This window comes from Geotrypetes seraphini, chromosome 1, assembly GCF_902459505.1.
Source record: "Geotrypetes seraphini chromosome 1, aGeoSer1.1, whole genome shotgun sequence".
NCBI lineage: Eukaryota > Metazoa > Chordata > Amphibia > Gymnophiona > Dermophiidae > Geotrypetes > Geotrypetes seraphini.
Window position 1 is genome coordinate 42,134,544 of NC_047084.1, and position 23,347 is coordinate 42,157,890.

Sequence of the window (23,347 nt, forward strand, 5' to 3'; positions counted from 1 at the left end):
AAATTTCTTATACTGCCTAATCAAACCTTCTAGGCAGTGTACAAAAATGTTAAAACCATATATTAACTAAAATATAGTTTAAAAACACACAACACTAGGGCAAATACTAACTTTAAAAGACTAATAAACTAAAAAAAAAAAAAATTACAAACAGAGACAAGAGGGAAAAAAGGGCTAGAGCTACAATTTGTAAAGAAAAGAAAACATGTAAGAGTAAAAAAGAATAGGAAGGAGAGCAGGTATTAAGAATCCTTCTAGGTACTAGGTCGTCCTTAAAAAGACAATTAGGTTTCAAAAGCGTCAAGGAAGAGAAATTTCTTTAATTTCGACTTAAAGTCTGTTAGTGTAAGTTTTTTGCATAGGTAGTTTGGAATACTGCTCCAAAGAGAAGGGGTGCTAACAGAAAAAATTGCAGACCTTAATGTATTTATATGTTTCAATGATTGGATAGTACGAAGGTTTTGAGCTGTAGATCGTAAAGTCCTTGTAAGGTTGTAAGGGATAAGTAGGTTATTAATGAATTCTGGCTGGTTGTTTTTTTTCTTGTTTTAAATGTTAATAAAACAATTTTATAGGCGATTCTGTGATGAATAGGCAACCAGTGAACTTTACGTAAAAGAGGGGTGACATGATCATATTTTTTTTTGCATTAAATAAAATTTTTACTGCAGTATTTTGTACTAATTGGAGTCTTCTTATTTCATTTTTTGTTGTGCCTTTGAGGAGGGTGTTACCACTTCAGGAAAATGTTGAAGATATATCTCTTCTCTTGTTAAGATTGTAAATCATTGTTCACATTTATTGTTCAGTAATCTTATTGTAAACCATATTGAATCCTTGTTGAAATTTTGCAAGGTATAAGAAACTATATAATATGGTATATTTTATGTTCTTTTAATATTTTGTAATAGTGTGAAGGAGTCTTCTGTTGCGCCATTCTTTTTTTTTTTTTCATTTTTAGAAAGCTGCTGTATAATACAATTGATCCTTTAAGTATTACTTTAAGAGTTTCCCACCAGGAAATAGCAGTCCAATCTAAAAAGGGGCTATGGACATGAAGCCTTCAACTGTTTTAGCAATTAAATCCTTATATGTCTTATCACCTATAAATGAAAAATTCATGTTCTGTGCACTGGAGTACAAGGTTTAGCCATCAAATCTAAGGTTATTGAAAAAGGGCAATAATCTGAGATACATCTAGGTGAAATTATATCACAGTCTAGCATAACTGCAACCAGATCTGTCAATCACAAGAAGAAATCAATTTGGTTATAGGACTTATACCTCATACACTAAAAAAAAAAAAATCCCAGGCTGTCGGGTATTTATGACTCTAAAGAGCATATGTTGTATGTTCAACAGTTTCAACAGTCCTAATGCACAGCATTCAAAGACACACGTTTGGAAATTTTGTCCAAACTGAGAATCAAATATGTATTTGAGTATCCTCTACTAAATAAGCTATAATCATTGAAAGTAGCTGTACTGTTATTTAATTGATCCAGAAAAGGACCTGGAAGTGATAGGGATGAACATTAACTGTCACAATTTTATTTGATGAAGTATTGTCCCGGTAGAGCCAAACAACAGTGAAAGGGGATAGGAGCCGTTACATTAACGGGTGCTAGAATAGATGTGTGTCTGTCTTTCTTTCTCTCTCTCCCCTTGACCTTTGTCTGTCTATTTTTATTTGTTTCTCTCTCCTTGGATGCTGTCTGTTTTTCCGTGGCCCTGTTCTGTCTCCCTGACTGTTCTTCCGTGGCCCCCTTCTGTCTTCCCCCCAAGCAAAGCTGTCTGCCCCCCAGCACACCCCTCCCTCCAAAGCAACCCTCTTTCCCTCTCCCTGTTTTTCCGTGGCCCCCTTCTGTCTTCCTCCCCCCGAGCAAAGCTGTCTGTCCCCCAGCACACCTCTCCAACCAAAGCAGCCCCCTTTCACCTGCAGCACCGGCACGACACCCTGCAGGCATTCCTCTCAGCTACCTGGAGTGAGTGCTTGGAGCACGAGAGGGAGCGAGGCCTGGGCGTGTTGGGTGTGGCGGGGGAGGCCCCGATTGCCCCAGCTGCAGCTTCTTTGGCGTTGGTGAAGGTTTCATCCGCTGCCCGGAACATGTTCAGGTCGCCAGCCCTGTGCGGCGGCAGTGCCTGACTCTCCGCCGGTGTTTTGGGGACAGTCTTCAGCAGCTCAGAGCCCTCCTTCCGGCAGCCACCGCCAGCGCCGCAAGAGGGAGTGGGGCCTGGGCGGATTGGGCAGGCCCCGACTGCCCCAGCTGCAGCTTCTTCGGCGTCGGTGAGGAAGGAGAGGTTGGAGAGGGATTGGACTGGTGAGAATCTTCGGGGGCTGCTGCTGTTCTTCCACCTTGTCGGGCCCTTGCTTTTCCTGAGTGAGACATTCAATCGCGCTTAAATGCCGAGTTGCCATGTGTGACGTAGTAAGCGCGCATGTGCACTCTTGCCGGCACAGCGCGATAGAACAGGGATCAGGGAAGCACGCAGTGAGAGTGCGCATGCGCGCTTAGCGTTTTATTATTATAGATATAGATATATATATAATTATTTCATACTTTGGGCAATGAAGGCTTAAGTAATTTGCCCAGCTTTCAAGTTTAACAAGAGAAAATGGCAAACCCCCAAACGAACGTCCTCTTTTACAAAGCCGTGCTAGCGGCAGTGCTGTGCTAATGGCCCCGAAGCCCATAGAGATTTAAAGGGCTTCGGGACTGTTGCCGTACGGCTTAGTAAAAGAGGCCATAAGTCATTTAGTCATGCACTTAAAATCAATGTTTGTATGTGAAGTGTGCTCACAGAAACAGATGTATGAAGGAACGACCATAAAGTAAAAAACCTTTGGTCCACCTTAGTAATCTAAATATAGCATACAATTTTAAACATGTCACATCAGATTGATACCATTAGTAACTTCAATATGAAATATCAAACTTATCTTATGAAGACTTGAATAGTTTAGAACTCAACCCCGACATGGACTGTGTTTCACAATAGCTGCGTCAGGGAACCAGAGAAGCAAACTTTAAAAAGATGTTCCTATACATTCACACAATAGACTTGACATTAACATTTCTTTATTTTTATATGAGGCACAGCCTAAGCTTTACACAATTTAAAATGTTCCAATTTGGTAAGATGTGTTTCTAATGCTGTATATCTTGAGCATCTTGCCTTGGTCTTGAATCATCATTAATTAGTATACCCATATTACAAGCAGCAAAATTCAGATTTAATAATTAGCTAGGAGCTACGTATAAGCTGCCAGTATAAGGATAGGTTACCAAGATTCTTATTTACATATAGAATATGTAAACCATTTTAATTGTACCCACAAAAAGATAGTATATCAAATCCATGACCCTTTACCCTTTTATCTGTAGCAAGTTTTATCTTTGGACAACAGAATAAAAGTCCTCATAACGTGGCTGACATCACTGACAGAGCCCATATGGAAATTTACTTCAGCTCATTAAGAGCCCCTGTAACAACATAACTGGTGTATTACAGAGCTTGATTATGCCAGACCTGTGATATAGCTTATACAGATTATATAGTACTCTATGCTAAAATAAAGACTTTTGCTCAGGCATGCCTTTCAGAAGGAAGAAACCTGTAACCCTGTTCGAATTGTCAAGATGGCAATCTGGCTGATTAAATACAAAGGAATGTGGGCAACCGTAATAAGGACTCTTGAGCCCGATGCATAAAAGCTTTCAGTAGCAGTAAGACTCATTAAAGCAGTCTTGCTGTCATGGAAAGCTCTCCTGCTAATGCACAAAAGAGTTCTTGGTTGCTACCATTTGTTGTAGCAGCCACTGAGAACCCTAAGCAAATGCATTACAAGGAGCTCATTAGTATCCTGAGCTCTCCTTTTGATGCACTAAAGGGATTGCCCCCAGCACTGAATAATTGGTGCCAGAATTTTCCAGCAGCTCTGGTGCTACCGATGGCTGTTGTGCATGTGTTGTGTGAGCACACATCACACACACAGCAGCTGTGCCCATTAAAATAAAACAAAAATTTCTGTCACTGCTGCTTGATTCTCCCTGTTGGCTCAGCTGATCACAACAGGGGAATCCTCAATCAGTTGAGCCGGGAGGACTCCCCAAAGCTGCCAACTGGTAGCTTCGGAGATTGCACTGCCATCAGCTAAGCTGGCAGGTAGAGCAAGGGCTGCCTAATTCCAGTGTCCTGTCCCCCTTCCTGGACCATGGGATGATTTTCCAAGGGCTGCTGAGTAGGGATGGTGTGCATCTATCAAAGAAGGGAAGAAGTGTCATTGGCAGCAGGCTGGCTAATCTACTGAAGAGGGCTTTAAACTAGAAGTGATGGGCAGGATGATCAAAGCCCCCAGGTAAGTATAAGCCCTCAGGTAAGTAAATCACTGAATACCTCTACACGGATGGGAAAAGGGGGCAATGTTTGGAAATCAGTATATACTAATGCTCAAAGTATGGGAAACAAGATTCCAGATCTAGAAGCTGTGATGGAAGAAGATGAGTTGGTTTATATAGTGATGATCACGGAGACATGGTCCATGGAGAACCATGACTGGAATGTAGTTTTACCAGGCTATAATCTGTTCAGGAAAGACAGGGTAGGAAGAAAAGGAGGGGGGAGTAGCATTATATGTTAAAGATCATATTAAAGCCACATAATTGCAGGATCTGCAGGGCAAGGAAGAGGCACTGTGGATCAATTTGGAAAGAGGGAATGGTGAATATATTTACATTGGTGTGATATACAAGCCTCCTTCACAGACGGAAGAAGTGGACAGAGATTTAATAGTAACCAATCTAAATATATCTAAAAAGGGGGAAATTCTACTAATAGGTGATTTTAAAATGCCGGATGTTGATTGGGGAATCCCTATTGTGGGGTCTTCTAGAAGTAGGGAGATCCTGGATTCTCTACAAGAAGAACTGATCCAGCAGTTGGAAATGGAACCCACATGGGACAGGGTTACACTGGACTTAGTGCTTTCAAATGGGGAAAGTATTTCTGATGTTACAGTGGGTGATCATCTGGCATCCAGTGATCACTGAATGATGCGGTTTAATATTAAGAGGGGTATAGAGAGGGTTCATTCAAAAGCAAAGGTTCTAGACTTTTAAAAAACTAACTTTGTTCGGATGGGGGATTACGTCAAGGAATTGTTGTCTGGATGGGAATGTCTGGAAGGAGTGGAAATGCAGTGGGCAAAGCTGAAAGGAGTAATTATAAGAGCGGCACATCTTTTTTGTGAGGTAAGTAAGTAAAATTAAGAGGAAAAGAAGGCCGCTTTGGTTCTCAAAATAGATCACAGAAAGAGAAAGACAGGCATAAATATCTGGAAAAGTTAAGAGAGGCTGGTCGTGTAGTCAGGAAAGCAAAGAAGTAAATGGAAGAAAAATAGCTGACACGGTAAAATGGGCAAGATAAGACCTTTTTTAGATATATTAGTGATAGGAAGAAGTGAAAAAGTGGCATTGAGAGACTCAAAGGTGAAGAGGAAAAATATGTAGATGCTGCTAAACAAAAGGCTAAATTGCTTAACAAATATTTCTGTGTTCGCGGCTGAAGCGCCAGGAGTAGGACCGCAGAGGACAAACATGAATAGCGACAGAAGAGTGGTAGACCCTGATTGATTTTCAGAGAGTTGTGTTTGTGAGGAGCTAGCTAAAATAAAAGTGATGGGGCTGGATGGTGTACATCCGAGGGTACTGAAGGAACTTAGGGAAGTTCTGGTGGCTCCGCTGACTGACCTTTTCATTGAGTCTCTAGAGTCAGGAGTGGTACTGGAGGACTGGAGAAGTATGGATGTGGTCCCTCTCCACAAAAATGGAAGTAAGGATTACAGGCAGGTAAGTCTGACTTCTGTAGTAAGCAAATTAATGGAAACACTTTTAAAACAGAGAATGGTGATGTTTCTGGAATCCTGTGGATTACAGGACCAGATGCAACATGGATTCACTAGAGGCAGGTCTTGTCAGACAAATCTGATTAATTTCTTTGACTGGGTTACCAGAGAATTGGATAGAGGGAGTGTGCTAAATGTGGTATTTAGATTTTAGCAAAGCCTTTGATAGTGTTCCACACAGACGTCTAATAAATAAGCTGAGTGCCCTCGGAATGGGTCCCAAAGTGACAGACTGGATCAAGAACGGGTTGAGTGGAAGGCGATAGAGGGTAGTGATCAATGGAGATCGCTCTGAGGAAAGGGATGTTGCCAGTGGTGTGCCTCAAGGTTCTGTTCTTGGGCCTGTTCTTTTTAACATTTTTATAAACGATATTGCTTCAGGACTGTCGGGTAAGATTTGTCTCTTTGCGAATGATACCAAAATCTGCAATAGAGTAGACACCCAGGATGGTGTGAATAACATGAAGAAAGACCTGGTGAAGCTTGAACAATGGTCTGAAATTTGGCAACTAAAATTTAATGCTAAGAAATGCAAGGTCATGCATTTGGGCTGCAAAAACCCGAGAGAATGGTACAGTTTAGGGGGTGATGAACTTAAGTGCATGACAGAAGAGCGCGACTTGAGTGTAATTGTATGTGATGATCTTAAGGTGGTCAAACAGGTTGAAAAGATAATGGCGAAAGCCGGAAGGATTCTAGGGTGCATAGGGAGAGGTATGGCCAGTAGTGGAAAAGAAGGTATTGATGCCCCTGTATAAGACTCTGGTGAGACCTCATTTAGAATATTGTGTACAATTCTGGAGGCCACACCTTCAAAAAGATATAAAACGGATGTAGTCGGTCCAGAGGAAGGCTACTAAAATGGTGCGTGGTCTTTGTCATAAGGTGTATGGGGACAGACTTAAAAATCTCAATCTGTATACTTTGGAGGAAAGGCAGGAGAGGGGAGATATGATAGAGACGTTTAAATACAATCAGCAAAAAAATTGTTATTAGCCTAGTGGTGGAGATACCCCATGAAAGTACATTTATAATAGGTGGAGAAAAAGCCTCAACTTATCAACAATATACGGACGGCAACCCAATGAGTTCTTAAGCCAGTCCTGCTCTGTATCATAGGCAAAAAAACTCCACACATTTCAAAATGTAACTTTTTAAAACGGGACCAAAGCCACCACTGTGCACAGGGAGCCAGAAAAAGGACAAAACAGTTCACTTATCTTCTGACGACGGCAACAACAGCAGCAAGTAGATCTTCCTGCTATAGCACTTCTCACGCTGAAAAAAGTTGAGGCTTTTTCTCCACCTATTATAAATGTACTTTTATGGGGTATCTCCACCACTAGGCTAATAACAATTTTTTTGCTGATTGTATTTATATTTTGTTATTGCGATTTGGATTCTTGAGAGACGTCTAAATACCTATGTGATGTAAATGCGCATGAGTTGAGTCTCTTTCATTTGAAAGGAAGCTCTGGAATGAGAAGGCATAGGATGAAGTTAAGAGGTGATAGGCTCAGGAGTAATCTAAGGAAATACTTTTTTACAGAAAGGGTGGTAGATGCGTGGAACAGTCTCCCGTTAGAGGTGGTGGAGACAGAGACTGTGTCTGATTTCAAGAAAGCCTGGGATAGTTACATGGGATCTTTTAGAGAAAGGAAGAGATAATGGTTACTGCAGATGGGCATACTGGATGGGCCATTTCGCCTTTATCTGCCATCATGTTTCTATGTTCCTATCCCTGGTCCTGAGGCTGGTCCTGAGGGATGGAACAAGCTCTCACAGTATATACACCAACAAAGGGATTTGACAAACTTTAGAAAACTGTTAAAACACCATCTTTTTGTGAAATTTTGTGAAAGAAAGTTCCTGTTTCTTCCTGCTCCAGGAACTCTGCACTAATCTAATCTAAACCTTAAGTTTATATACCGCATCATCTCCATGAGAATGGAGCTCGACACTTAAAATAGTGGGTAGAGAAGAAGAAAAAGGATTACATGAACTTATGTGTAGAAGGGGGGAGAGAAAGGGGGGAAGGATAGAGCTACAATTTGCTGAAAAGCCAGGTTTTCAGTTGTTTGCGGAATAACTGAAGGGAGCTCAGGTTCCGCAGCGGGGTGGTGAGGTCGTTCCAAAGACCTGTGATTTTGAAGAGAAGGGATTTTCCCAGTTTGCCTGAATAGTGGAGAGAACCAGGTTAGGAAAGTAAAGCTCTTTAAGCTAGGGTGGCAGAGAGGGAGAAGCTGGGGAAGAGGGAGGCTCTGAAGATGTCCCAAGCTACAGTATATTCCTACAGCCAGGGTGCAGTGAGGTGTTCTCAGAGGAGGAAGACTTCATGTAACCAGGACACAGTGGTGAATCTGTCTTTAGTGACTCTGGGTATAGCATGGAGGTGGACTCTTTGGGGGAAAACAATGTGTCTGAAAGTATGTATGAATAATTTATGTTGAGCATATTTTATTAGATTGTAAATATAACCATCATGGCCAATTTTTGTTACAACATGTGTAATGTGTTGTTTGATTGAATATTATGTATGTTTTGTATGGAAACCACTTAGACTTAAGTGATCTAGAAATTTTAAAAATAACTAACTAAATAAAAATAAATCATTATGAAGTGAAAAGGAGTGAGTGAGCCTGAATGCAAGAGTTGGTTCCAGGACATATTCAGTGGGATATTGAAATGAATGAGCCTGTCCTCCAAGCTAATAGGATGGCTTTGCTGCATGTGTATGACTTATAAGTAAAGCAGATTCCTGGATAAAGAGAGGGATATAAAGTTGAGAAGCCAGCCCTATTTGAAGCACTTATTGAGGGGATTCGGGGGGGGGGGGGGGGTGATAAGAACCAACTAATTAATTGGGAGGAATGTCCCCTACACTCTGATCAGGGTCTAAAGCGGGTCAGAGGTGCTATACCCTAAAGAAGACGCAAATGCTACTAGGAATGACAGTGGTGCATTGGGCTGACCAGTGGAAAGGAGAAAAGGAAAAAAAAATTGTTGAAAGTAACTCAAGAGGTTGGGGCATAGAGCCCAGCCCAGAACAGGGGTGCTTCCAGGACTGAGATGATTGGGGGCAGCCCCACCATAGGCTAACCACTTCATTTAGATGAGAATTGGAGCATTATGTTGGGCATGTGGCCCAGGTAAAGACAGTGGATGGAACTATTTGGGAAATGGCCTATGAATAAAAGCCTTTGAGAATAAGGCTAGTGGCTGAAATAAAGCATTTCCTTTTGCAACTTGTGGTGTTTGAGTGTTGCTGAGTTAAACTGATAAGTCAAGTACCACTGGTACTCCAGGGAGATGCAGGATCAAACGCCTGTGGCGAGAGACAGGGATCACCCAGGGGCATCATATAGCCCCATCATACTATGCTACTATGTTAAGCAACTGGTGTAAGAAATAATGGCTGGATTTGCTCAATAAGGTGGGGATCAGGACCAAACCAGGCTAGAAGTTGAAAAAATAATTCTACTTGACCCTATTAGCATCCAGAGAAAGCATAACCACACTGTAGGATATAGACTTTTTCTTCTAATGTATCTAATTGCAATGCTTTTAAAAATTGTTTTAACCGACACCTCTCTGATTTCACTTTAAAGGTATATAATTCTATTATCGTATGACTCTTGGAAATAATTAATATCTTTGGTTTGTGCCAAAAGTTGCCCTTGTGGCTTTAATGTGATTCCTAGAATGTTTTCCTTAAAGGTATTGTGCTAACTTTGTTACCTTCATTGTAATGATTTTTAATTTAAAAGAAGATATCTCTGCTCTGACGTATCAGCTCAACATGGCATTATACTTGTATTATAATTAATGTAATTTCAAAATGATATTACTACCTCTCTTTCTAAGGTGTTGCAACTCCAGATACTTAATTTCAGTATCAAGGTAGTCAGCTTGTTTTATTTTGCTTATGCTTCCTGGCTGCATATATTATAATATATGTGTAGCTTTGAAGTGTAGCTTTGAAGGCATACCTCCAATTCTATATATAATAGCATCAATGCACCTCAGTTTAGCTATGCCTGTTTACACCCTTGTCAATGACAAGTATAAATGGTATGCCTAAATGTACCAAGTGACATGCATAACTGATTGTATTGTATAAGTTGTATGTGTCACTTGGAGACATGCCAATAGTTTGCCTATGATCCACACATATGTACTGTATACCCCCTGCGGTCACATGCTATAGTACTTAAGTGCTACCTTATAGAATAGCACCTATGAAGTGCGTAACAGCTGTGTTCCTCTAGGGCTTCAGTTTATAGAAGTTTATAGCATTAATCTCTATAATGCCTGAGGATCCAGAATTAGAGGAAGGCAGTCTGGGAGCTGTATTGAGGAAGCAAATGAGGTTTAGACTGGGGGTAAAGCCAGTTGAGCACCTGGAATTAAATTGGAAAGCTGTTGCTACAAGAATTAAAATCCAGACTGACTGCAGAAGCAGAAAACAGACAGGAAGAATAGAAGTAGATGCAAATGAGTTTAGAGTCAGGAATCCCAGATTCTGAAGTGACTCAATAAATCAATGGTTCCCTGAGGTAGGAAAAACTGAAGGAATTCACAAAAGAACACATTTCCTACCTTATAAAAATTAACTTCAGATTCAGGAACATATGCCAGCGTTGTTTCTAGCTGAGTCTTTGTTTTCAGAGTCTACCACCAGTATAAGTAGTTTCTACTGAAATTATCTGAATGTGACATTTCCACTATTGTATGTGTGGAATTTGTCCAATAATTTGAATAAGTCAAAACTACACAGGAGAAAAATAACTTCAAAAATCAAACAGCGTGAAAAATTCAAGAAAATAAACAAAAAACACACTAGTGTAATTGCTCTAACTTCTTAAAAGTCCTCTTGGCTTTTCCTGCATGTCTCTGAGCACAATCTATCCACTGATGAAAGTATAAGGAATATGGAGTTCAAGAGGACTTTTAAGAAGCAATAATTTGAATAAGCAGAGGAATCTATCTCTGTTGAACTACTTGTACATTGAGAACCCCTGACACAGGCATTTCATCAAAACATGGACCATGTCAGGTCGTTTGTTATAGTTGGTTTGCCATATCCATTCTAGAGATCCCATACTGCACTTCTTTTTTGTGCTTCTTCCACTGTGCTTTCGACTCCTTCTCTTCTGTTCCTTCCTACATATTGCACTCTTCTGTTCAAATTTTAAATGCATTTTTGATACATATAAAAACAGACAATGAATGACCAGAGTGATTTCAATTCTTAAACACATTCAAGAACAACTGACATTGTTGTGTAAAAATACTTATTCAACTGGTGCTGAAATTACTTTCCAACATGGCTCTGGGTCTTGAACAATGTTGCCTCAAAGACCAGTGTGAAATAGCTGCCAACTTGCTGCATTGTCAAATGTGCACCTCAGTAAGCAACCTGAGGTGAGGTGGAAGCTTGTGGAAAGAATGCTGTGATAGATTGCATTAAGGAATTAATGAGCAATCAGTGGTTGGGATGCTGGAAATAAATACTGGACGAAGGTGTCTGGCAAGCTCAAAACAATTAAATGTATTGCTTCTTGGAAATTTACTCTGCATGCTGTTGTGGGGATGGGGGAAGAGTGGTTGCAGCGTGGTGGCTGTGAAAGATTCTGATTACAAGACATAGCTATACATCCGCTTACTAAAGTACCAAGACAGGAAGTTAGTACCAGAGGAAAGTCAGAGATATAACTTTGCCTACTGGAAATGCATCCACCTTAAGCTATCCAAGAGGATAATATGTTGACTAGGAAAGTTTCTAACCAAGAAGCCTGTGGTGAAGTATCCTCTTGATACTGTAGATTAATGTTTAGAGGCTGAGAAGCAGACAAGCCAAGAGTTGGGTCTTTAGTGCCTGTTTAAGAAAATGGATCAGTCAGCAATTGGAAAGCTAAGAGGATGGCAGGGTTCAGCCCAAACACTGTAGTCAGACCAGTTGAGAAAAGGAACTTTAATGCTTGTTGGAATTGTACCCTGGATTAAGTAAGGCAAAAGGACTGCATGGTAGCTGTGAAAACTACGGATTAGAAGGCCATGCTGAAACATCCACATAATTTTATAAATAGAGCATGTAATCAGATTTCCGACTACTATTAGTTAGATCTATTTCATATGAACATTTTAGAAAGTTGCTGGAAACCTTTCTCTTTTCTAAATTTTTGATTAATAAGATACCTTTGTATTCTTTATAACATTTCTTGTTTTTTTTTTTTTTCATTAGTATAATTTTTTGTTAACCGCATTGAACTCATGGTTATGCGGTCTAGAAATCTGCTGTTATGTTATGCTGGTAACCTACCTCATTTATAGAAAAGGGAAAACCTTATTGGATTTCTGACCAAGAGAACTGCCCTAGAAGAATTACCCTATGATACATTGAAACATTTTGCTTCAATTTATTTTGATATACTGCAAACTTAATGTATCTAAGCAGTTTACAATAAATATATCAATGGAAGAGAGAGGGGGAGTGGGAAAAAATATTTTAGTTTATACCGTATTTATAGGAAGCTATAAACAGAATATGGGTTCAGCTGTTAAGAATAAAAGCAGCAGTATAAAGTTCATTTAGATAAAATTGTGGAGAGCAGTGAGTGACTAAAGGCCTGTTTTACAAAACCGCATGGCAACATCCCCAAAGCATCTTTAAATCTCTATGGGCTTCGGGGCCGTAACCGCAGTGGCCTGTGCTAAACGGCTTCGTAAAAGAGGCCCTAAGTCAACATACTGTACTTCATTAGGAATTTTTATTTATTTATTTACTACTTTTATAAACTGCCTACCACTATGCAAAAAATTTTTACATACGTAATAAATTAGAAAATACTAAAAACAGAATCTTTCCACCCTGTCTGCCACTAGTATCCAAAAGTCTTTCCTCTTAAATTAAGATAGCCTGCCTAAACAAGTACATTTTCAAATTTTTCTTAAACTGCTGAAAGGTTAAGCAGCCCCACAATGTACCTGGGAGAGCATTCCACAGCTTTGGTCCTTTAACTGAAAAAGCACCACTGATGCAAATAGCATGTTGTATATGTTTTAAATTAGGCATTACTACTGCTCATCGTTAATCCACAATGTTTTCTTGGAAGCATACATTTTTAGCACTTGTTAGGATGGCATTAGCAATATCACCAGACTACTGAATGAAACTAAACAGCTCTGTGACCGATGGCTTCCTTTGCCTCTCTCCTTGTGGGGGAGGGTAAATTTATTAAAAATGATTTTGCTACCTAAATGGTTATATGAATTGCACCATTTGCTGGTGATACTTAAACCGGAGGATTTGAAGAGATGAAATAATATTCTTAGAAAATTTCTCTGGGGCCAGAGAAAACCCAGAGCCTCTTCACGGCAATTTCAGCTCTCTAGGAGGGAGAGAGGTATGGGCCTGTCAGATCTAAAAGCTTATAATGTGGCCTGCCTTTTACGCTTTGTCTGTGATTGGATGTTTGGCCGTACAGACTATTGTGACCTAGCTTTTGAGAAGAATTTGGCTATGAGTCTTGATTTGGCTTATGTACTTCACATGAGATGGAAGAAATTGCCGCCAGATTTACAATGCCATCCGTTGGTGGAGTCTGCCGGATGGGAATGGTGTAGTTTTCATAAGTATTATAAATTGCATGCCCAATGGTCATGTTATTTGCAAATAGAGGGCAATATGGAGTTTCTAGCGGGCTGCTCACCTGGCAGATTCCACCATTGGACTACTCAGGGTTTAACCAAGCTCATGCATGTGTTAGAGGAGTGGGAGGATGAGATACATATGATATCTTACGATACTCTGAAAAAAGACCATAATTTTAAACTCCAGGACTGGTATTCGTATTTCCAGCTTCATCATTATGTCCAGTTCTTAATAAAAGAACATAAGCAAGGCTTTCTTGAAACAGATTTTGATGACTACTGGCCACTGCAAGCTATCACAAAGGATCTGGTGGGCAGCTTATATAGGGGTTTAAAAGTTCAGAGAGGGTTGCATTTGTTGCACAGAGTTTTGGCCCTCTGGATTGCAGATTTTGGGTATCATGATATAGACAAATTTTAATGGTCTATATATGGTTCCCAAATTAGTAGAAGGCATGGTTTTGCAGAAACTGCATGTATATATTCCTCTCAGGCTAAAAAGATGGGTCTCCCTTCTGACAGGACCTGTCTCAAGTGTGGAGCACCAGAGGCATCATATAAATATAGCATCTGGGACTGTCCATTTATCCATCGATTCTGGCTGCAATGGGGTCCTATTTAAGTGGCTTATGCAAGTTACATTGGACTCCACATCCCTTGATTTGTTTACTGGATGATACTACTAATATATATGATGGCACAAGAGCTATAGGTCTCTTTTTTGCAAAGTCAGCTATCCTTACAAAATATGGTACCCTACAGCAGTGGATTTCTAATACCCCTCCAAATTTTGTGAACTGGAGAAACAATATGAACAGTTGAGAGCGAGGTGAGAACGTAAATTCTTAATGCTGTAGATACCCTTTATAGATGATTTGCCAATGAGACTAAGATCCATCATCTTAAATGATTTGGAAGTGTAATGTTGAGGTACCCTTCCCTAAATCATAGTGCACACGATTTGTTGTAGAAATTTTATTGTGTTGTATCTTGGTGTGGGGATTGTGGGGGTTTGGGGATGAGGTGGGGGGGGGGATTTCTGAGGATTTCACATTGTATTTGCTATGGGGGTTCATAATCAAAAAAACCAAAACATCTAGAAAGTGTCCTAAATGGCTACTTGGACGATCAAAAAGCCTGATCGTCCAAGTATCCATAACCAAAGCTGGTTTTTAGACATATCTAAAAACAGCTTAGGCCTTTCCCCTGCTTCTAAACGCACAGAGAGAAAAGAGGCGTGTTTAGATGAGAGGAAAGGGCGGGCGGTGGGCGGTAGGTGGGCTGACCTACACCTAGGCGTACAACAGGTATAACCAAAACATTAGGCAGGTTGCCTAGTCGGCACTTATACATTTTTGATTTAGACGAAGTCAAACCAGGTCTAAATGCCGAAAAAGGGGCCACTGAGCTGATTGTGGCTGCTGCAATCAGCCCCAGCAACCTGCCTACCCCTCCACCGCAAGGATCGCGGCAGGAGAGATGCCTCATCTCCCCTACCGCGATGCCATCACTCCTCTACCCGAACTGCCGCGACCCACGGCAGGAGAGGTGCCCTATCTCTCCTGCCACGGGTCGCGGCAGTTCGGGTAGAGGAGTGATGGCATAGTGGTAGGGGAGATGAGGCATCTCTCCTGCCACGATACATCACCCCCCCTCACACACACACATCGGGGCAAGAGGGAACCAAAGCCCTCTTGCCCCGTCGAACTGCAACCCCCCCCCGATGACATCGGGGCAAGAGGGAGCTCAAGCACTCTTGCCCTGGCGATCGTGCCCCCCCCCCCCCCCGTCGAGTACGAGCAGGCCAGGAGGGAGCCAAAGCCCTCCTGGCCCTAGTGACCCCCCATCCAACACGAATGGGCCAGGAGAGAGCCCAAGCCCTCCTGGCCATGGCGACCCCCCGTCTGACACGAACGGGCCAGGAGAGAGCCCATGCTCTCCTGGCCCCGATGATCCCCTACCCCCTACCCCCCACTACAATACGGGCAGGAGGGATCCCAGGCCCTCCTGTCCTCGACACAACCCCCCTCCCCCAACGACCGCCTCCCTAGAACCCCTGATCGGCTCCCCCACCGACCCGCAACCCCCTGGCTGACTACACGACCCCCCCCCACCCCCCCCCCCCCCGTACCTTTAATGTTGGATGGATGGACGGGTGCCAAGCCCGCCCATCCGGCAGGCCAGCCGGCTCCAGAATAGGGCCAGATTGGCCCAGCCGTCTGAAACACCACCCACAGGTGGGGCCTAAGGCGCCTGGGCCAATCTGAATACGAACTACAACAAGTTGATATTGAGAAAATTACCTATCAGGAGGAAAAGATCTCAGATTTTACCACATAGGGAACATATATGTTTTCTCCCTATATTTTTGTGCCATGGGATTGTCTTTCATTGATCAAAAACCTCCTTTTTATAAAAGACATAAATATATTTTTATAATTTTAATCTTTTTATCTTGTTATTTATCCTTTTCTAATCTTAGAATGAGACTTATTTCATAATTATGACAAATACCAAAGGCTAAATCAAGAGCAAAAACATTACTTATCTGCTTCTTTGTAAATGTAAAATGTAAAAGCCTTTAGTGAAAGTGCTGAGTGCTTAGATGAAAGTGCTGAGTGCTTAAATGAAAGTGCTTCAATAGAAGCAACTTTTCATTGGTTGTTCATTCGGCACGGGCCCCGTTTCGCCCAAGAGGGGCTTCATCAGGAAGCTCATTTGTGTCTGCAAGGAATCAATTCAGTACTGAATTGATTCCTAGCAGACACAAATGAGCTTCCTGATGAAGCCCCTCTTGGGCGAAACGGGGCCCGTGCCGAATGAACAACCAATGAAAAGTTGCTTTTAGAGTGCTATTTTCAGCTTCGAGCTTTTCAGCCGTTGGAGTGACTTTAAGATTTTGCTTTATCAGCTTGTCAGCATCTTGAGATAAGTGCTATTTTTAAGCCATTTGAATTCAATATACTGTGGCAACTTTAAGCATTTGCACTTTATTCATTGTGCAATATACTTTTTCTTTTTCAGGCATCAAGCACTTTATTTTTGAAGCACCTTCTATTGAAGCACTTTCATTTAAGCACTCAGCACTTTCATCTAAGCACTCAGCACTTTCACTAAAGGCTTTTACATTTACAAAGAAGCAGATAAGTAATGTTTTTGCTCTTGATTTAGCCTTTGGTATTTGTCATAATTATGAAATAAGTCTCATTCTAAGATTAGAAAAGGATAAATAACAAGATAAAAAGATTAAAATTATAAAAATATATTTATGTCTTTTATAAAAAGGAGGTTTTTGATCAATGAAAGACAATCCCATGCCACAAAAATATAGGGAGAAAACATATATGTTCCCTATGTGGTAAAATCTGAGATCTTTTCCTCCTGATAGGTAATTTTCTCAATATCAACTTGTTGTAGTTCTTATTATAGTTATTGTTGATATACATCTTTCACTATCCTGTTTTGATAGTCCAATCTGAATAGGCCCAGGAGCCTTAGGCCCCTCCTGTGGGTCATGGGATTGTCTGGGAGGTCGCGGGTCAGTGGGGGGGGGCCGATTGGCGGTTCTGGGGGGGGGGGCAGTCATTGGGGGGAGGGGGGTTGTGTTGAGGGCAGGAGGGCCTAGGATCCCTCCTTCCCGTATTGTAGTGGGGGGTGGGGGGTAGGGGGTCACCGGGGCCAGGAGAGCTTGGGCTCCCTTCTGGCCCAATCCAGTCGGGGGATCGCCGGGGCCAGTAGAGCTTGGGCTCTCTCCTGGCCCAATCGTGTTGGAGGGGGGGGGGGTCGCCGGGGCCAGGAGGGCTTGGGCTCTCTCCTGGCCCATTCGTGTTGGAGGGGAGGTCACCAGGGCCAGGAGGGCTTGGGCTCTCTCCTGGCCCATTTGTGTCAGAGGGGGGGGGTCACCGGGGCAAGAGAGGGGGGGGGGTCGTGGTTCGACAGGGCAGAGGAGCTTGGGCACCCTCTTGCCTGGATCGTTGGGGGGGGAGGATTCTGTAACCGGTGTTGTTTTTGACAGAATCCAGCTTTTAAGCGAAGGACTGGCTCCTCCTTCGCCTAAAAGCCCTTGTATTGGACGTTTGGGGCTTAGGCGTTTTTTTGGTTCATTATGGGCAAAAAGTGTAGACGTCGTGGGGGTGTACTTGTAGACGTAGTGGTGATCTGGGCGTTTAGTAGAGGCAGGCCATAATCAAAACAAAACTCCTTTTGGACGTTTGTTTTGATTATGGACATTTTCCCTGCTTCTGCTTTGAACATTTAAGGACTTAGGCCAAAAGGGGACTTAGACGGTGTTTTTGATTATGCCCCTCTAAGTGTTTTTGGCAGATTTCTGAAACTAATAAAGATATTTTCAAATAAATAAAGTAGGATAGCATTTCACAACATAAGCTCTTAGGCACAATAAATTTGACAAGCAGCCAATGCAACTTTTTTTTATAACAGGGCTAACACGTTGGAATCCATGCATATCACCAACCATCTTTGTCGCAGCATTCTGAACTACCTGAAGAGCTTGAAGTTTTACTGCCAACAATCCAATATACAATGCACTACAAAAATCTAATCTAGATATATCTTGACTGAAGGTGCTGCTTAAAATTGTGATGTTTGGTGTCTTCTTTTTCTTTATGGGAGTTGCTCAACACTGGATAATGCTGTCAAAATAGTTTCAGCAAGTTCAAAATGCAGTTTCTGTAAGCTTTGTCTTTGCAAAATTCAAAGCAGTGAAAAAAAATGATGTATTGAGTAAGTCCCTGCGGAATAGAGAACATCTATTTAGCAGCAGAAAATGTGCTGGTTGAGTATTTCTTGATGTTCACTCATGTCACATTTCAAGAATTTCGTAGTACTATGCTCTTAGATTCCCAGGGTTAATTAAATTACAACATACAGTAATTTGATTTCTGATCATTGTAATTAACTGCTGCATATCTAGAGAATTTCTATGAAATGATATAGAAGTTTAAATTCTGAAGGCTACTTTGCCTTCAACTGGGTTGTAATGGAAAAAAAATTAATTGGTAAAAACTGAACTAATCATATAACACTGTGGGCTAGGGTTTACTAAAATGTGCTGCTCCAAGTTAATGCCTTTAATATATGTTATGGGTATGAGTCATAACCCTGCATTTGATATACTGCTTTTCTGTGGTATAACCACATTATATTATATATGTGTACTTTCTCTGTCCCTTCTAGGCTCACAATTTAACGTCTTTGTGTTAGTAAATAGCATAATGTAACATGTTAATATATGTTATATACAAGTTTTCAAAATAACAAAACACCCAACTATAGTGGAGGTAAAAAAACGAAATATACTATAAAGCTACCATTTATTACAACTGCATAAATATAATGCTTTCTAATGAACATAAGAACACAAAGAATATAAAAATAGCTATACTGGATCAGACCAATGATCCATCTAAACCAGTATCCTGTTTCCAACAGCTGCTAATCCAGGTCACACGAACCTGGCATAACCTCAAATAGTAGCAGCATTCCATACTACTGATCCCAGGGCAAGCAGTGGCTTCCTTCATATCTGGCTTCTCCAGGAACTGTCCAAACCTTTTTTAAACCCAGTTATGCTAACTGCTGTTACTACATCCTCTGGGAATGCGTTTCAGAGCTTAACTATTCTTTTGAGTGAAAAAAATATTTCCTCCCATTTGCTTTAAAAGTAGTTCCATATAATTTCATTGAGTGTCCCCCTGATCTTTGTACTTTTTGGAAAATGTAAAAAATTGTTGAGAGGATATTCAGCTTTTTTAGGACTTATACCATTTGGTCCACAGGGTGATATATTATATGAATATTCATAAGAACATAAAAATATCCTTAATGGGTGAGGAAGAATTAAGGGGAACGGATGGAGAAAAGATCTGTACAGGTGAAGATCCTAAGACCTCCATTAAACTGGAGGTGAAGATAGACCCCTATAAATCCTCAGATTGACAAAGACATGGTAATGATACATTAAGCCTAAAAGCACCTTAAACAAACTGCTAGAAGATCATATTTCTTACTCAATTTATCTCTCTGCTGACATAAGCAGTTTTCATGAGAAGCTCATATTTCATTCAGGATCTATCGTACGAGGAAAGGCTGAAAAATTTGCGGCTGTACTCACTCGAGGAACGTAGGGAGAGAGAAGACATGATCGAGATGTTTAAGTATATTACCGGCCGTATCGAGATGGAAGAAGAGATTCTCTTTCTCAAAGGATCCTCAGCCACATGAGGGCATCCGCTCAAACTCAGGAGCGGGAAATTTCATGGCGACACCAGGAAATATTTCTTCACCGAGAGAGGTTGATTCTTGGAATGAGCTCCCGGTGCAGGCGATCGAGGCAAACAGCGTGCAAGAATTTAAGAGCAAATGGGATGCCTATGTGGGATCCCTTAGAGGGTTAAGTCAAGGGAACCTAGGAGTGGGATCCCTAGGATAGTAGACTTGGGGGTGGGTCAGTAGAGTGGGCAGACCTGATGGGCTATGGCCCTTATCTGCCGTCATCTTCTATGTTTCTATGTCTCTAATGACAAACATTTATGAAAAAGGAAATTAGCATCCTGAGAAGGAAATTAGCACATAACTATAACTCCAGGTCAGTTGACTTACCAGAAATAATATCAACCACAAGGATAAGAAATTGATAACTGTGCAATTAAGTTCAGGAATAAGGGTGGGCCTTGCGCGGAAATTAGTGACCTTGATATTAAAAGAACATATGTCAGAGAAATTAGGAAACTCTGAGCATCTAAAATAATCGAAAATAATTTTTGGATGCTCAGAGTATCTACAATATAAAAAACTAGAGTTCAGACTCTGAGCAGAAGACTATAATAAATCATATTCTTTTGAAAGGGAAATTAGGAAAGCCACGTTTGGCAATAAGACATCATGCTTCAATATGACTCAGAAAGTATATGTGTTGACCAATTAATTAAATGATAATGAAATGACAATTATGAAATTCCAATAGAAATCAAGAATGTAGAATATACTAACGTGGTCTCAGGTTGTTAAGAATGTATAAAAAGATCAGTTTACTAGTGTATTAGTCAGAATAGACACCAGGTATACGGAAGCCGGCATTCTGTATATGCTCTGTTAATTCTATTGGCTGAGACTTATCCTTTGCAAGCTGACTATTAAAATTACTAATAAATATATTAATTATACAGCAAATTGGGTTGTTGTGTGAGGTCATTGATGGAGACTTTTGTTAGGGTTTTCATGGGTCAGACCAATGGTCCATCTAGCTTCACGGTGGCCAATCCAGGTCACTAGTACCTGGCAAAAACCCAAAGACTAGCAACATTCCATGCTACTGATCCAGGGCAAGCAGTGGCTTCCTCCATGTCTGTCTCAATAACAGACTATGGACTTTTCCTCCAGGAAATTGTCCAAATCTTTCTTACAACTAGCTATGTTATCCACTCTCACTACAACCATGATGATCAAGCTGATCTGAAATCCATTCCTTACATTATACCTCTCAATGTACCCTCTATGTCACAGTTCTTCAACCGCCGGTCCGCAAAAAAATGTTGCCGGTCCACGAAGGATTCGGGTCCCCAGCCACAGCAAAAAGTGCCGGCGTCAGCTGACGTGCAACTTCCTGTTGCCGTCGCTATGCCGACACTCCTGCCTTCCACCTCCTACTCCTGCCGCGTATGTCTCCGCACCCCCAGACAAGCAGGGGCAGCTTTGTGTGCTTTTAACTTCGGCACACAGCTGCCCCTAAGCAGTATTTTAGCCGCGGTTTCATGAGGCAGCCTCGGGGCCTTTGATAGGCTGGCCCACATCACATCATCAAAGCGGGCCGGCCTACCAAAGGCCCCGAGGCTGCCTCATGAAACCGCGGCTAAAATACTGCTTAGGGGCAGCTGTGTGCCGAAGTTAAAAGCACACAGAGCTGCTGCTAGCCTACATAGAGGGAACATTTTCTGGAGGGAGAAGGGGTACTCCTGGACAAGGGAGGAGAAGGGGCTACTGCTGACAGGGGAGAAGGGAAAGGGAAGGGACAAGAGTTACTGTTGGATAAGAGGAGGAGGAAAGGGAGAAGGGGTACTCCTGGACAAGGGAGAGGAAGGGGCTACTGCTGACAGGGGAGAAGGGGAAGGGATGAGAATTACTGTTGGATAAGGGGAGGAAGAAAGGGAGAAGGTACTGCTGGACAGGGGAGGAGGAACATTGGAAGGAAACAGCTGGCATGGAGATTAGAGAAGGGGAAGGAGTCAGGATGGAATGGAGAGATCAGATGAGGGAAAGGGGAGAGACAGAGGAATGACAAAGTAGAAAGAGATTGATGCTGGGAAGTGGGATCAGATGAAAAATAAGGAAAGAGGGACAAAGATGCTAGATCTGGTGTAGGAGAGAGGGGCATAGAAAGAACGCAGATACCATATGGAAGGGGGAGGAGTAGAGGGCAGACAGTGGATGGAAGAGGCAGATGCTGGATTGAAGAGACAGAGGGCAGACGCTGGATGGAAGAGAGTGAAAAGAAGATGAAAGCAGAAACCAGACACGACAAAAGGTAGAAAAAAATAATTTTATTTCTATCTTGTGATTAGAATATATCAGATTTAAAATATGTATCCTGCTAGAGCTGATATTAGACATAACTGGGGAGTGCAAAGCCCAGGCAGTGCATCTTTAGCTTCCAGCTGGCTTAGGGCTCTCTCTGACCAGGAGGCAGTTGCCCTAGTTCCACTCCCCTAACACCATTCCTGCCATGTGTGACTGTGGTATTCTGTTAGCATGATATTTGTGTAGCATTCTGTAATAATTTGGCTTATTCAGTTTTCTTGATAGTAGAGGGAATATATGTGAAGGGGAGGGAAGACGGGGGTTTTGTTGATCCTTGCCCTGTATTATTTATATTTATAAAAGGATAATTGTACAGAATATTGTTTCTTTTTATACTTTAATAAAATATGTTCAATATAAAATCATAACTATTTGAGGCTTGTGTGGATGGGATCAGATGGTTAATGGGACTGAGCTCGCGGGGATGGGACGACAATGGGGTTTTTAAAAATTTCAGTCTTATTAGTTTGCCAGTCCATGAAATAATTATTTTATTTCCGCCGGTCCATAGGTGTAAAAAGGTTGAAGAACACTGCTCTATGTCATGTCTGTCTAAGTTAGATTATAAGTTCTTCCGAGAAGGACTTGTCTATTTAATGTCAAAATGTACAACGCTGTGTACTGGACACCCTTCAGTACTATAGAAGTGTTAAATAGTAGTAGCATTTCTACCTAATGCTATAACCCAATCAATTTGTAAGGCATGATGCATGCGAGCGCATTATGATCAACCTGATCATCAGGCATATTCATATAATATACTGATCTGTGGAATGAATGGTATAGGCCCTAAAAAAGCTGAATATCTTCTTATAAAATATTATATTTATATTAATGCATGTTAACACACACCAATACTGTAGCACACTTTAGCAAATGGTATGAACATGAAGTCATAGATTCCATGGAGAATATGGCATTAAAGTATATATGATTATAAGGTACTTCATCCTTAGGACAATATATAGAGATTTTGGAGATAAGGATTCAGATTGCCTATGAAATTTAAATTAAATTTTTTTTAAAACATTACATGTATTTTAAGAAGCCACTTGAAATATATCTCTATGGAAACAGAATGAAGACTTTTCTGCAGCCTTGTATTTTATTGCTAAATCGTAAGGATACAGAGCTTTCATGCTATGCTTCTCAAATTGAACAAATCAGTTATAAGAAAGAAAACCTTTCACAGTA

General features: G+C 41.3%; 1 protein-coding gene across 5 annotated transcripts in view; it reads right to left on the reverse strand.

Moving 5' to 3' along the window:
* The window catches only part of IPO11 (importin 11), a 568,146-nt gene that overhangs the window by 47,393 nt on the left and 497,406 nt on the right, over positions 1–23,347 (reverse strand). Inside the window, exon 30 of one of the 5 annotated variants that reach the window (XM_033930416.1) lies at positions 18,012–18,309. The exons of the other annotated variants lie outside the window; for them this stretch is intronic. Coding sequence (XP_033786307.1) covers positions 18,214–18,309 — 96 coding nt within the window. The 3' untranslated portion in view covers positions 18,012–18,213. Of the gene's footprint in view, positions 1–18,011; positions 18,310–23,347 lie in introns of those variants that run through there. 5 annotated transcript variants of the gene reach the window in all.